The sequence below is a fragment of the Amaranthus tricolor genome, chromosome 14 (genome assembly GCF_026212465.1).
Source record: "Amaranthus tricolor cultivar Red isolate AtriRed21 chromosome 14, ASM2621246v1, whole genome shotgun sequence".
In the NCBI taxonomy this organism is placed as follows: Eukaryota; Viridiplantae; Streptophyta; class Magnoliopsida; order Caryophyllales; family Amaranthaceae; genus Amaranthus; species Amaranthus tricolor.
In genome coordinates this window covers 5,572,084-5,584,091 of record NC_080060.1, presented here as the reverse complement: position 1 = coordinate 5,584,091, position 12,008 = coordinate 5,572,084, and the positions used below count along the sequence as shown (strand labels likewise).

The following is a 12,008-nucleotide window of genomic DNA, read 5'->3' as shown; positions in this document are numbered from 1 at the left end:
GACTTTCACCTCGTTGCATACGGCAGAGTTGACCGTGCTATTATCACAGCACTGGTCGAGAGATGGCGTCAGGAGACGCATACATTTCATCTCGCTCTAGGTGAGGCTACCATCACACTGCTTGATGTAGCCTTACTAACGCGGCTTCCTATCGAGGGACGTGCCGTTTGTACAACCGAACGCCAGCTATCAAGCTGGCATGACATGGTGCACCGCATATTGGGAGAGCGCCCTCCAGCGGAAGTGATTAGGGGGAGCAGTTTGCGCTGCACATGGTTGGTGCAGACCTTCTCGCATCTCCCCGAAGATGCTGATGAAGGCACCATTTCGAGGTACGCCTCTTATATTCATAGGAGCTGTGTTGTTCGCCGATAAAACAAACAACCAAATACAGCTCCTATACTTGACTTTACTTAACGACCCATGGGAGCGCATCGCAGAGTATAGCTGGGGCTCCGCAGCCCTAGGATACCTGTACAGGAGGCTATGTGGTGTTGCCCACAAGAAACGTCAAGAAGATTGCGGGACACTAGTCATATTACAGGTAATATCAATGACATTTAATTCTAATCCGCTGTTGTTGAATTACATACTAATCACATTTTCAATGTTCAGCTGTGGGCGTGAGAGCATATCCTTATCGGCCAACCTTACAGAACCGTTGGTCGTGGTGATGCTGCTCCTCCGCAACAACCCCCACCTAGGGGTGAAACTTATTCGGATTAAAACCGCAATCCAAACCAGACCAAACCGAATAACAAATATGGTTTGGTGATTTTTTAAATTTGGTTTGGATTAGGTTTGTAAATTTAAAAACCGAAATAATTAGGTTTGGATTAGGTTTGGAATTTTTAAAAACCGAAAACCGCATTACTAGACCGAACACCGAAATATTAAGGGTAAGACCGTAATTTTAAAACCTAAAACAAAAACCCTTATTACCAAATACCAAGTTACCAACACAGGCTGTGTAATAATATATGATTATTACCAAATACCAACAATTATCATATAATACCAACACAGGCACAGCAAAGCAAATTCCTGAAAGCAAATTATCATATAATAGTTATTCGGTTCAAAAAAATTCGGTCTGGCGGTTCGGTTCGGTCTACACATATAAAATGAGGTTCGGTTCGGTTCGGTCTAGAAACTAATTTGGTTTGGTGTTGGTCTGAAAATATGGAGACCGAATAAAATATGGTTCAATTTGGTTTAGATGAAAGTCCAAACCGTAGACCGAACTTTCACCCCTACCCCCACCAGATGCTGCGTATGGTTCAAGGTGGAATTTTCACGCCGGACGCGCAAGCACACCGGAACCGGTCTCGGATTCTACCAAGATTAGTTAAACCTGCTACGACCCAAACAGGTAAATATTTTAGTACTCATTAACATTAGTGCAATTTAATTAACACATCACTTACATTTTCATAACATGTATTTTAGTTAGTAACTGCGAACAACTATTTTGTCTTTTTTGACCTGTTTGCAGTTACTAACTGCGAACAGCCTCAAATCTCAGGTTTGAGAATTTCACGCTTAGTTTTGGAATAAAATTGAAAGTTGTTTTATTATGTTCATTTTTTTGAAAATTTGTTTTATCCTTTTCAAATTTACCCTAAAACCAACACTAATAGTTTTGAGGGAGACAGGTTCTAATGGGCTTGCATTATATTTTCTAAAAATAAAAAGCGGAAAATATAGTGTAATTACATGCTTATTCAGTAGGGTTTTAGGATACGTCAAAGTAGGGATATACAGTATGTCAAGTAGGTATTTTTAACATATTGAAGTTGTCAAGTGGGTGTTATGTGCTACATGTGTTTAGATTATTTGCTGTAAGGGTTTTGGTGATGTGTTGTAGGCGTTTAATTATTTGCTGTAGGTGTTTTCTATGTGTTGTAGGTATTTTTGTTATATGCCGTAAGAGTTTATGTTATTTATTGTAGGCATTTATGTTATGCACTGTAGGTATTTAGGTTATTTGGTGTAGGAATCTATATTATGTGCTGTAGATGTTTATATATCTACTTTAGTTTGCAGCAATACTTACTATAATTAGTTCAAAATGCCTATATCAATTATTTAAAATGCCTACTTTAATAGGAAACAACATTTGCTTTAAAATGCAAAAATATCAACTACAACTATTTAAAATGTTCACTAAATAATTATTCAAATGCCTACTTCAGTATGTAAAAATACACAATAAAACTAGTTCAAATGCCTACTAAGACTAATTCTACTAAAAATTGTAATAGGTGATTTGTAAAATACATGTGCATAGTAGGTATTTTGTGAATTGGAATGAGCTTTAAAAGCCATCTGTCAAATAAACGGTCTTTTAAAAAACTTACTGAATTTGACAAATAGGAGATAGTGTGATAGTTGGGAACAAGCTGGAAATGCTGCTAAACCAAAGGAATTGGGTGCGTACGCGGGTTCTTCATTCCGTGTATTCTCCCCCTGACACACAATGTGTTTCATTTTTTATTTTTGTCTTAATGATTTTTTTCATTTTTATAATCAATACGTCTTGTACAATGTCTTATGGTGAGACGACTTCAAAACAAAAAGTTCATTTCCTAAAAGTTTTTATTATTAGGCTATTTAACTCAAGTATAAGGCATGTCTACGGTGAGACCGTCTCATACAAGAATTTGAGTTTTATAATTGGATGACATTTTCATTTCATATATCACACAATTTAATATTAATAGAATTACACATATTGTTGTATAAGACGATCTTGCAGTGAGACACCTCTCGTACATGAGTTAAAAAGTCCAACTAATATTCCTCCGTTGCACACTTCCACTCCATTTACCCCAATTTTTTGATCTGTATTAATAAATTTGTCTTATTTCACTACTTTTACTTTCTATATTCTTTTTCTTATTTTCTAAATACTATAATATTTTAACTCACTATAATCAACTTTTTAGTGTCCGTATCAAAAAAAAAAAAAAAAATAACAAAAAAAAAAAAAATTACAAATTATGAGAATATAACTACTTATTTTAAAGTAGGTGATTACCTAAGTACCAACTAGCTAGAATCCCAAAAGAACCCGATTCCTTCACATTTTAGTAAAGTTAACAATTTTTATGCTCGTCTATAATCAAGTAAGGGAGAGTATAAGCATTAAGCATCATTATTAGATATAATTAAGTTGTGGGTTCTAATCAACTAATTGTTGGCTGCAGGCTTCATGAACCGCGAGGTAACCATATTCTCAATTTCATTTCACTTGATCGTATAACATATCACCATTTACGAGGTTTTAACTGTCAGCATAAGCTTATAGTTAAAGCCTCAGGATGTATATCATCATTATTATCTTATCTAGTCTATTCCGCTTATAAAACTATGAGTAGGGTCTGGGGAGGAAAAGACGGCAACAGCTCATACCCATAAAGGAAAGAGCGACCAATGAGTCCCTCCTACCCATAAAGCCTCGGGATATATGTTATATATATATATATATATATATATATATATATATATATATATATATATATATATATATATATATATATATTTTGTTGTAATGTCTTATAAGCTGATAGTTGAAACCTCAATTATCGAGTATTAATAAATATACTTGTGTTATTTTCAGCAATTTTGCATGATTTTGAGGATCAAAATTGATTGCAATGGTTGCTACACTAAAGTTAAACTAGCACTTGTTCATCTTCCTGGTAACTATACTTTCTTTTTTACTTAATTCTGTTTGTTCAATTTATTTTTCCCATTGTCATATAATAAATATAACACTTAATAAACCAATTAGTAGTTTCATAGTTATTATGAAGGTAATTTTATAAGGAACTATGAAATATATGGAATAAACTGTTTTAATTTGTTTGACCAGTTGATAAAATTGATTTTTTAGTTGGATAATAAGTCAAATATATAAGTTATTATTATAGTTTTGGTTTTCAGTAAAATTAATTTGTAAATAAAAAAGTAGATTAATAAGTAAAAAGCTAATGAAAATGTACTCCAAGCAATTTTTTCATTGAGCTTGGAAATTAACTTTTTTGCTATAGAGCACCTAAAATTGAAGTTTCAAAATATTATTTTGGCTTGTAAATTAATTTTTCAGTTGGTTTAAAAGCCAATTATCAAATAAATTATTTAATAGTTTTACTAACCTATGAATTAAAAGTCAAAAATCAACCACAGAGTCAAGTAAAAAGCCATATGCCAAACATAGAATATATCAACAATTTTTTTGTAATTATGTAGATAGACTTTCACTTAATAATATACACAAATTCTCAAATGAAACTGTCTCATGGTGAGACCATCTTACTGGACAAATCCAATGTATACTTACTGCCTTAAAGAAATTACTTATAACCTTAAAATGATCGATGACTTACAATTATAAAATGACAAATTTGTATATTCTTAAAGTAATCACCTATAAACTAAGACTATAACCTTAAAGTGATCAATTGATAATTGTAATTTTAAAGTGATCAATTGTAAAAATTAGCTAATTATATAAGTTCGTCTCATAAATGACGGTCTCATACTATAAAATTTATTTTAATTTGAATTTTGTCTTATATTAGGAGCAAATTTGTGACTGATTTTGTTCATTTCACCTTTTTTTTCCCAAAGAAGTAGAATATTATATGATAGAGATGAAAAGGAATAGGGTGATTGTGTTTGGAAGATTTATCCCTCAAGATGTAGCAATCAAAATCAGAAAGAAAACAAATCGAAGGGTGGAAATTTTGGATATTCAACAGCTTGACCCCACTACTCCTATATATTATCAAGATCAAGCCTCTCTAATGCCACCTAATAACAATGTTATACATACAACATAGGAGTACTTATGTTCTATTTGAAACTTTAAGCTTGCAAATATTATCAGTTTTTTCGAGTTTGCTGCTGAAAGTGATATTTTCTTTCACAATATGTCACTTGCTTTTAGTAGCAAATTCAAAGCCACAAAAGAAGTATTAGTTTTTTTGAGTTTGTTGTTGAAAGCTACATTTTCCTTCACAATATGTCGCTCACTTTCAGTAGCAAACTCAAAGCGATAAAACGAGTATTAGTGTGATTATTCTACCTTATATCATGTATTAATTGTATAAAATAGTTCAATCCTTAGAGTTTGCTGCCAAAAACAATATTTTTCTTCATAATATGTCACACTGCCACTTGTTTTAGTAGCAAACTCAAAACGATAAAAGAAGTATTAGTGTGATTACTCAATCTTATATGATGTGTAATAATTGTATTTAGTTCAAAAATTGATTGTTAACAACATGTACTTTTTACAAGTTTCATCTTCCTATGAACTTGTATTTTGGGATATACACTCAATTTGTTCAAGAATTATTTACAAAAGTTTTAATAAATAATTGTGTTTAGCACGGAAATCATATATAATTTATCAAGCACGTAATAGATAGCGATTTGCTTTTTAGCATGAGATTTGATCCCACAACCTCCTAGTTAAACACCTTAAACACTAACCTAACTAAGCCAAAGGAATTTCTTTGAGGTATTAATACTTAATATAAGTTTGTATTTGAGATTGAGTAAATGTCTAAATTGTTTCACAAGGCAAAAAAAATTATACCTCACTAAACTGCCATTTTAGATGGCAGTTTAATATTTATAATTATGTATTTTTTAATCATTCATATTAAATTGTGTTCTAGAAACCGGTTTGTTAAAAAAAATCAAATCAAATCGCCATTTATAGTTATGTATTTCCTACAACGCAATGTTAAAAATAAGTTTTCAAATAACATTCTTGATGGAAAAAGTTCTCATAAGGATATTTTTATTTTATTTATTTTTTATACTTACTTGTGGTTTAATAATTAAAAGTTTAAATCTTTACTTAAATGAGAAAATAAGAGGTGGAAAGTATTAATTTAACTTATTATAAACAAAACTTATCCAAAACCTAATATAGTCGAATTGAACCCTATCTCATGAGCAGGCCACTAGCATGTGGTTGCATTTAACTTGAACCTATTATTTCGTCCTATTTAATTTATAACTAATTTTCATTTTAAATTTTCCCATAAAATTTTCACTTTTTTAATGGTCTATACTATTTTTTTAAATTTTATTTATAAACTTATTTATTTTACATTTTAACTTAAAATACATATTAATATTTATAATTTTTATAAAAATTGCAAATCAAATAGGACAAAATAAGTACAACATTATCAAAACAATTCATAGAAATATCTGAAACAGAGGACACAAACAAACTTTGGTCTGATACATGAGAATTGGGAAGTGACATAAAGCAGGCCAACACTGTGGAAGCATGACTATGTTTTTATACCCAAAACAAAATTTATAAGAAATTATATTTTGTTTTTTATTGGGTAAGTGTCTAGGATCCTCTGCAGATAAGAGAAATAAATTTTTTTAGATAACGAGAATTGAATACTTTTTACAATAATGAAAGAAAAATCTCCAATCACTATACCGACTTGAAGAATTTTTGCAATAAGTACTACGGTTAACCAAAGTTTGAGTTTAGGATCACTAAATTTATTTTCCACAATACGCTCTACTTAGCATCAAACTAGTTGTCGAAGTTGGGAAGCATACAATTGTTGATATTGTTGACATTTCTTCAAGGTAAGAACGCAGACGATGTAAGCAGTTTCATTTGCGTTAAAAGTCAGATTTTCAACTAAAATAGTTAAAATTACAAAATATGACTTTATAAATACAATTCGAATCACTTATAGTGACCCTAGACCGGGGAAATCTTGTGTTATTAGTTTGCCTAAAAATTCAAAGATAGAGCAACCAAATCACCACTTAATTGCAATTGTTAAGGCATAAGATTTCAAATATAAATCAACAATAACATTTCATTTACGAGTTGACGTTTTAACTTATTGCTTTACGTATAAGAAAACACTTTCTATATTAGCTTTTACATATTCAAGTCAAATGAAAAGGATAGAGCAGAGTAATAGATTTGTTTTCAATTTGAAAAGATGGATTTTAGTTTTTGGATTCTAGGGTAGGCTTGGGAAAGGGAGGGCTAGTTGAGATTCGATCCCATGACTTTGCCGGAGAAAGACGATACTTGCTCCAACTGAGACAGGATCCGATTTTTTAGAGTTCATCCTCATCATCATCGTATCCAGTGTATTCCACTCATAGAAACTATGATTAGGGATGAAATACAACAACTATATCCATAAAAGTGGATTCGACCAAAGAGTTCGTCAATTCGAGAAAAACGCCTATGTAAGAGAAGTTTCTGCAACAACAAAAGAAAAGAAAACCTTGGAAATAGGTAAAGTTATGCATGAGTTCAAATGATGCAACAAGACTAGACATGAATGGAAATAAGATTCCCAGCCTGCAATATCCCATCCCATCCCATCCCATGAATCCAATACAAGATTCCCTGTTTTGTATGTGTAGTCCTGTGATGTCTCATACCAGTTTTTCTATATAAATACTTGTAGTTGTATACTCTTAAGGTGTACTTGTATACAACATGAATCAATAGAGAGATCATAGAGAGATAGAACTTAGAATGGAGCTCCCTTCACGTCCAATACTGAGGGCCGAGGAGTGGCAAAGAGCTGCCTTCTCATGCATTTTAAGCAATTTACTTGCATTTCAATTACCATTGTGACACATTTGAGTTTAAAAATGAAGTAAAATAGCCAAAATGCATGAGTCGGGAGCAACTCCTTCCACCTTTTTCGCCCGCTCATTGGACTGAAGGGAGCTCCCCACTCCCTTTTTTTTTTTTATCTACTACAAATTATTGTATGAGACAGTCTCGTTGAGAAACGCATTGTATACTTAGATTTAATATATTATGTGAATATGAGCTTCTTGTTTGAGGTCGTCTCACCGAGAGACAATTTCTCAAAAGAGTAGGACTTTATCTTGAACTTAATGCTTTCCTCATTCTTAATTAGTGTTTAGTGATTATATAAACATGATTATGTCCATCAATAACACCTTTAAACTTACTCACTAATTCATGTGTGTATTTTACAGGATCAGCAACAGATTTCACATGGAATCCTTTCAGGAATTCAGCAAAAGACTAGCTTGCCTCCTTCAGATTTTTTTATTTTTTCCTTTTACTCTTTTATTTTTACCTTTCTTATGCAAATTGTAAGCAGTAGAAGCAATTTGCAATATATGGAATTTACTATTCGGACATCACGAATGTTAATAATAATGAGTCTTAGCATACAATCTTGTTGACAAAACTGACATCGATGATGCATGAATAATGAGTCTTACATACAAGAGCAAACGCTAGGAAGAATGTGAAAAGTACATAAAAAATTCGTGGAAATCTGATGTTGCAAAGTATGGTTTACGGATATTCACACCCTATGAATAACAATACAACTTCCGAGCAAAGTTTTTTTAGTTTACATGAATGAGAAAGACTTGAGACGACCTCAAACAAAGAGCTTATATTCTCATAATATATATTAAATGAACTATTTAATATAAGTATAAGAAACATTTCTTTGTGAAACCGTTTCATACAATAATTTGTGAAAAAGAAAAGGATAAATCAATTTAGAGACACATATTTCAGATAGAATCTTGAAATGAATGCACAATATAAGAAAGGAAAGGTGGGTGAAGGAGCTCATTTATAAGTATGAAAGGTGTGCTACATCCACCAGTGCTATGAAACTACATAGCCCATTGCCAGAAACAAAAACAATTTATTCAAAACCAAATCCATCAACATCTACACAGTTTAAGGACCAAACTACACAGAATAAAATTCAACAGGCCACCAGTAGTATAGCCATTACATCCTTATCCTATAGCCCTCACGGTTCTGGGATTAGTGATCTGAACCTGCAAAACAAGATGGATTTCATTCAATAAACTAATTCCAAGACTAGATAATAGTAAGAGAGCGTCGTTCCTCTAGTTTTTTGCATTAATCACGCCAACAAAAGGTAAAGAATATATATGAAATATTCCTCGTCTGTCGCAAAATGGGGGTTAAAGAACCTAAATGAGAGTATGATGAATCTTGGATATAGTTATAATGCAAGTGTCATGGATCGAGAAAGGCCCAGGCCCATAATCAAGTACACATACACAAGAAGGAAGGAAAATCAGGGAATACAGAAGCAATAGACGGTTATAACAACTTTTTGTTTTTCATTGCATTTTACAATATTGTACCTTGGGAGTTACTGGGCCACTCAAAGAGCTCAGGGAGTACTTTGCTCTCTACTAAATAATACAAGCATTCTACCTTCTTCTTTCTCTCTTACATTCTGCTTTCATGCTGTACTTGCTGATTTCTTTATTTTCTTTCGATTGTACTGGTGTCATTGAGTGCATAGCTGCTGAAATTGCACAACAGCAAGCTCTAGGAACTTCCACTAAATTATATGGGTCTGTCTCACCATGAGGCGGTCTCATACAAGACGAGTTGAATATAGTTATGATGCAAGCTATAGGAACTCCTACTAATATAGTTATAAACTTATAATACAAGCTCTAGGAACTTCCACTAATTTATATGGGTCTGTCTCACCATGAGGCTGTCTCATACAAGACGAGTTGAATATAGTTATAATGCAAGCTATAGGAACTCCTACTAGTATAGTTATAAACTTATAATGCAAGCTCTAGGAACTTCCACTAACTTATATGGGTCTATCTCACCATGAGACGGTATCATACAAGACGAGTTGAATATAGTTATAATACAAGCTATATGAACTTCCACTAATGCTTACAAAGATTAAGTAAATAAGCAAAACAAGGCATGAAGACACTGCAAACTAAGGAGCTACATATTCAGTATTCTAGATCATTACTTAGTTCCTTAGTCCTCTATAATGCTCTATGCAGATTGTGACGGTAATCCAATCATATTGTGATAACTGCGTGTAACACATATCCGACATCTCAAAAGAGATAAGACTATTTAGGTGTCATCAGTCAAAATTAAAATACAAAGCAGGTATATATAGAAACGTTTTCAGCCGACTTAAATGATACTTATGACTCGTGTGAAACTTCGAATTGTCCAAGCAACATATGTTAAAACATAAAGAACCATGAAAGGGTCAAGACCTAATCACTTCAAAGAAATCTCACAATTCACTCCACCCCACTAACTAAGAAACATAACTAAAATCAACTAAAATACGTTAATTCTCATAATCAACTAACAAGGGTAAGGTCACGCACATCCGACCTTTCCAAACCCCACTCTAGGTGGGAACCACTTAACGGCGTTCGTGTAATGGAATGTTGTATTCTCATAATTGTCCTCAGAAGTCCCAAAAACAGAAAAACAAAGTCAAGAGGCAGCTCAAATACAAGAGTATATTGAGAGCTCAACTGATAGCCTAGTGATCCACAAATGCATCGAATAATCTGTTAGCCAACTAGAGTGCTTTGCTCTAAATTCCAAGTAATTTATGCTCCCTCGTCTGCTGTAATAAGTCTTCAAATCACACAATCATCTTTTTTGAACTTCAAATCTCACCACTAAGCCTAACCAATATAGTATTGTTTCGATCATAAAAAAAGACGACCTAAATTGATTCAATAAACACTGTTTCACTGTCTTCACTTATACTCCCTTGGTCTGAAAATAATAGCTACATACATTTGAATACCAGAAAAAGACACCATCTTTCAGAAAATATACTTGTATAAGATTTGTGATTAGCTTCTCCAACATGAATAAGTCTAATATAGACTTAGTGCCACTCCTCAATCGCCTCTTCACTAGCCTACACTCTTCACTATCGACTCCACTAACCCACACTTCCTAACCCATATTCCCTGATTCTAAGATTAGTTCACACTATTTAGTTGCACACTAAGCCTACACAAGACCAACTCCTCCAATATACCCTTACTAAGTCAAGTTTTCCATTTCGATTCCCTTGTCAAACCAAACAAGGGGAAAGGGGAAAGTGGTGTTCCCCAAATCAAACACCAACTAATATAAAGATAAGGGGAAAAATACATCACACAAACAATCAATTTGGAACATTTAAATGCAATCTTACATAAAAGATAGGGGCAGAGTGAGTGATCACCTCAAAATAATGCGAGCAGAAAGCCATAATCATTCAGCTTCAACAGCTTCCACTTTGGGACCTAATTACAAATCAAACCCATCAAATAATTAGATCAATAAAACCCTAAATCGAAATGAAATCAAAGAAACGATAAAATACCAATCCATCAAAGAATTAGATCAATATACTCATATAATGAAATTAAATCAATGAAAGGATAAAAGATAAACCATGAAGGGAAGGAGGACGAGAATCCTTGTTCCAACCAACCCCACGAGTCGACTCAAGATACTGATGAACAAGGTGACGACATTTCTGGAGGTGATTAACACCTTCAATACGGTAACACCATTTAAGCTTCTCACGTAGGATTTTAGCTTTTTCAATGTCGATCCATTTTTCTCTAACTAAATGTTCCCTCATCTCCAGCATGGCGACTGGATCTTTGTAAGGGTTTTCTGGATCGAAGTCATCTGGCGGCGATTCATCGAACTCTACCTTCAAGCTCTTACGACCCATCTCTCTTTCTCTTCGGTGTAAAAATGAAATTTGCAGGTTTCTGGGGTTGCCAAAGTCAAGACTGTTTGGAACGAAAGGTATATCTTATGAATTATGAGTTATGAGCCCTAAAAATAGGCTTTTACAATTCCAAAATACTATTAAAAGTGATAGATAAATAGTTGAGATAGTATAAAAAACCGAAATGAAAGTATGAGAAAATAATGGTAAATAAGAGGAGTATTAAATTAATTTTAGTTTTAGGTTAAGTAATTGGATTTGGGTTTTATTTGGTTATGTGAATACAATTAGAATTTCAGTGTATGACTTAGGTAATTTTCATTCAGTTTTAATTTTAGGTCGAATTAAATTGAGTTTGTGTTGACTTTAGATTAATACGACTTCGAGACACGTGCCAACCTTGCACAAAGCAATTTGAGTGAGGCG

At 33.0% G+C, this 12,008-nt stretch overlaps 2 protein-coding genes across 4 annotated transcripts; one reads left to right on the top strand and one right to left on the bottom strand.

The window, feature by feature from the left end:
• The first annotated feature begins 3,083 nt into the window (after positions 1-3,083).
• LOC130799966 (uncharacterized) lies at positions 3,084-5,419 on the top strand. 3 transcript variants are annotated; one of them, XM_057663278.1, is made up of 3 exons: positions 3,084-3,226; positions 3,623-3,704; positions 4,642-5,419. In XM_057663278.1, exons 1-3 carry the CDS (start codon positions 3,215-3,217, stop codon positions 4,845-4,847), a joined length of 300 nt encoding a protein of 99 aa, XP_057519261.1. In that variant the 5' UTR covers positions 3,084-3,214; the 3' UTR covers positions 4,848-5,419. The 3 variants fall into 3 exon arrangements, with proteins under 3 accessions (XP_057519261.1, XP_057519260.1, XP_057519259.1); XM_057663277.1 differs by having other exon boundaries at positions 3,085-3,226; positions 4,639-5,418; XM_057663276.1 differs by having other exon boundaries at positions 3,091-3,226; positions 4,636-5,415.
• Positions 5,420-8,566: 3,147 nt separating this feature from the next.
• LOC130799965 (NADH dehydrogenase [ubiquinone] 1 beta subcomplex subunit 10-B) lies at positions 8,567-11,690 on the bottom strand. The gene is made up of 3 exons (XM_057663275.1): positions 11,294-11,690; positions 11,082-11,142; positions 8,567-8,862 (listed from the first exon to the last, which is right to left on the bottom strand). The coding sequence occupies exons 1-2, from the start codon at positions 11,580-11,582 to the stop codon at positions 11,111-11,113; spliced, it is 321 nt and encodes a 106-aa protein (XP_057519258.1). The 5' UTR covers positions 11,583-11,690; the 3' UTR covers positions 8,567-8,862; positions 11,082-11,110.
• Positions 11,691-12,008: the final 318 nt, after the last annotated feature.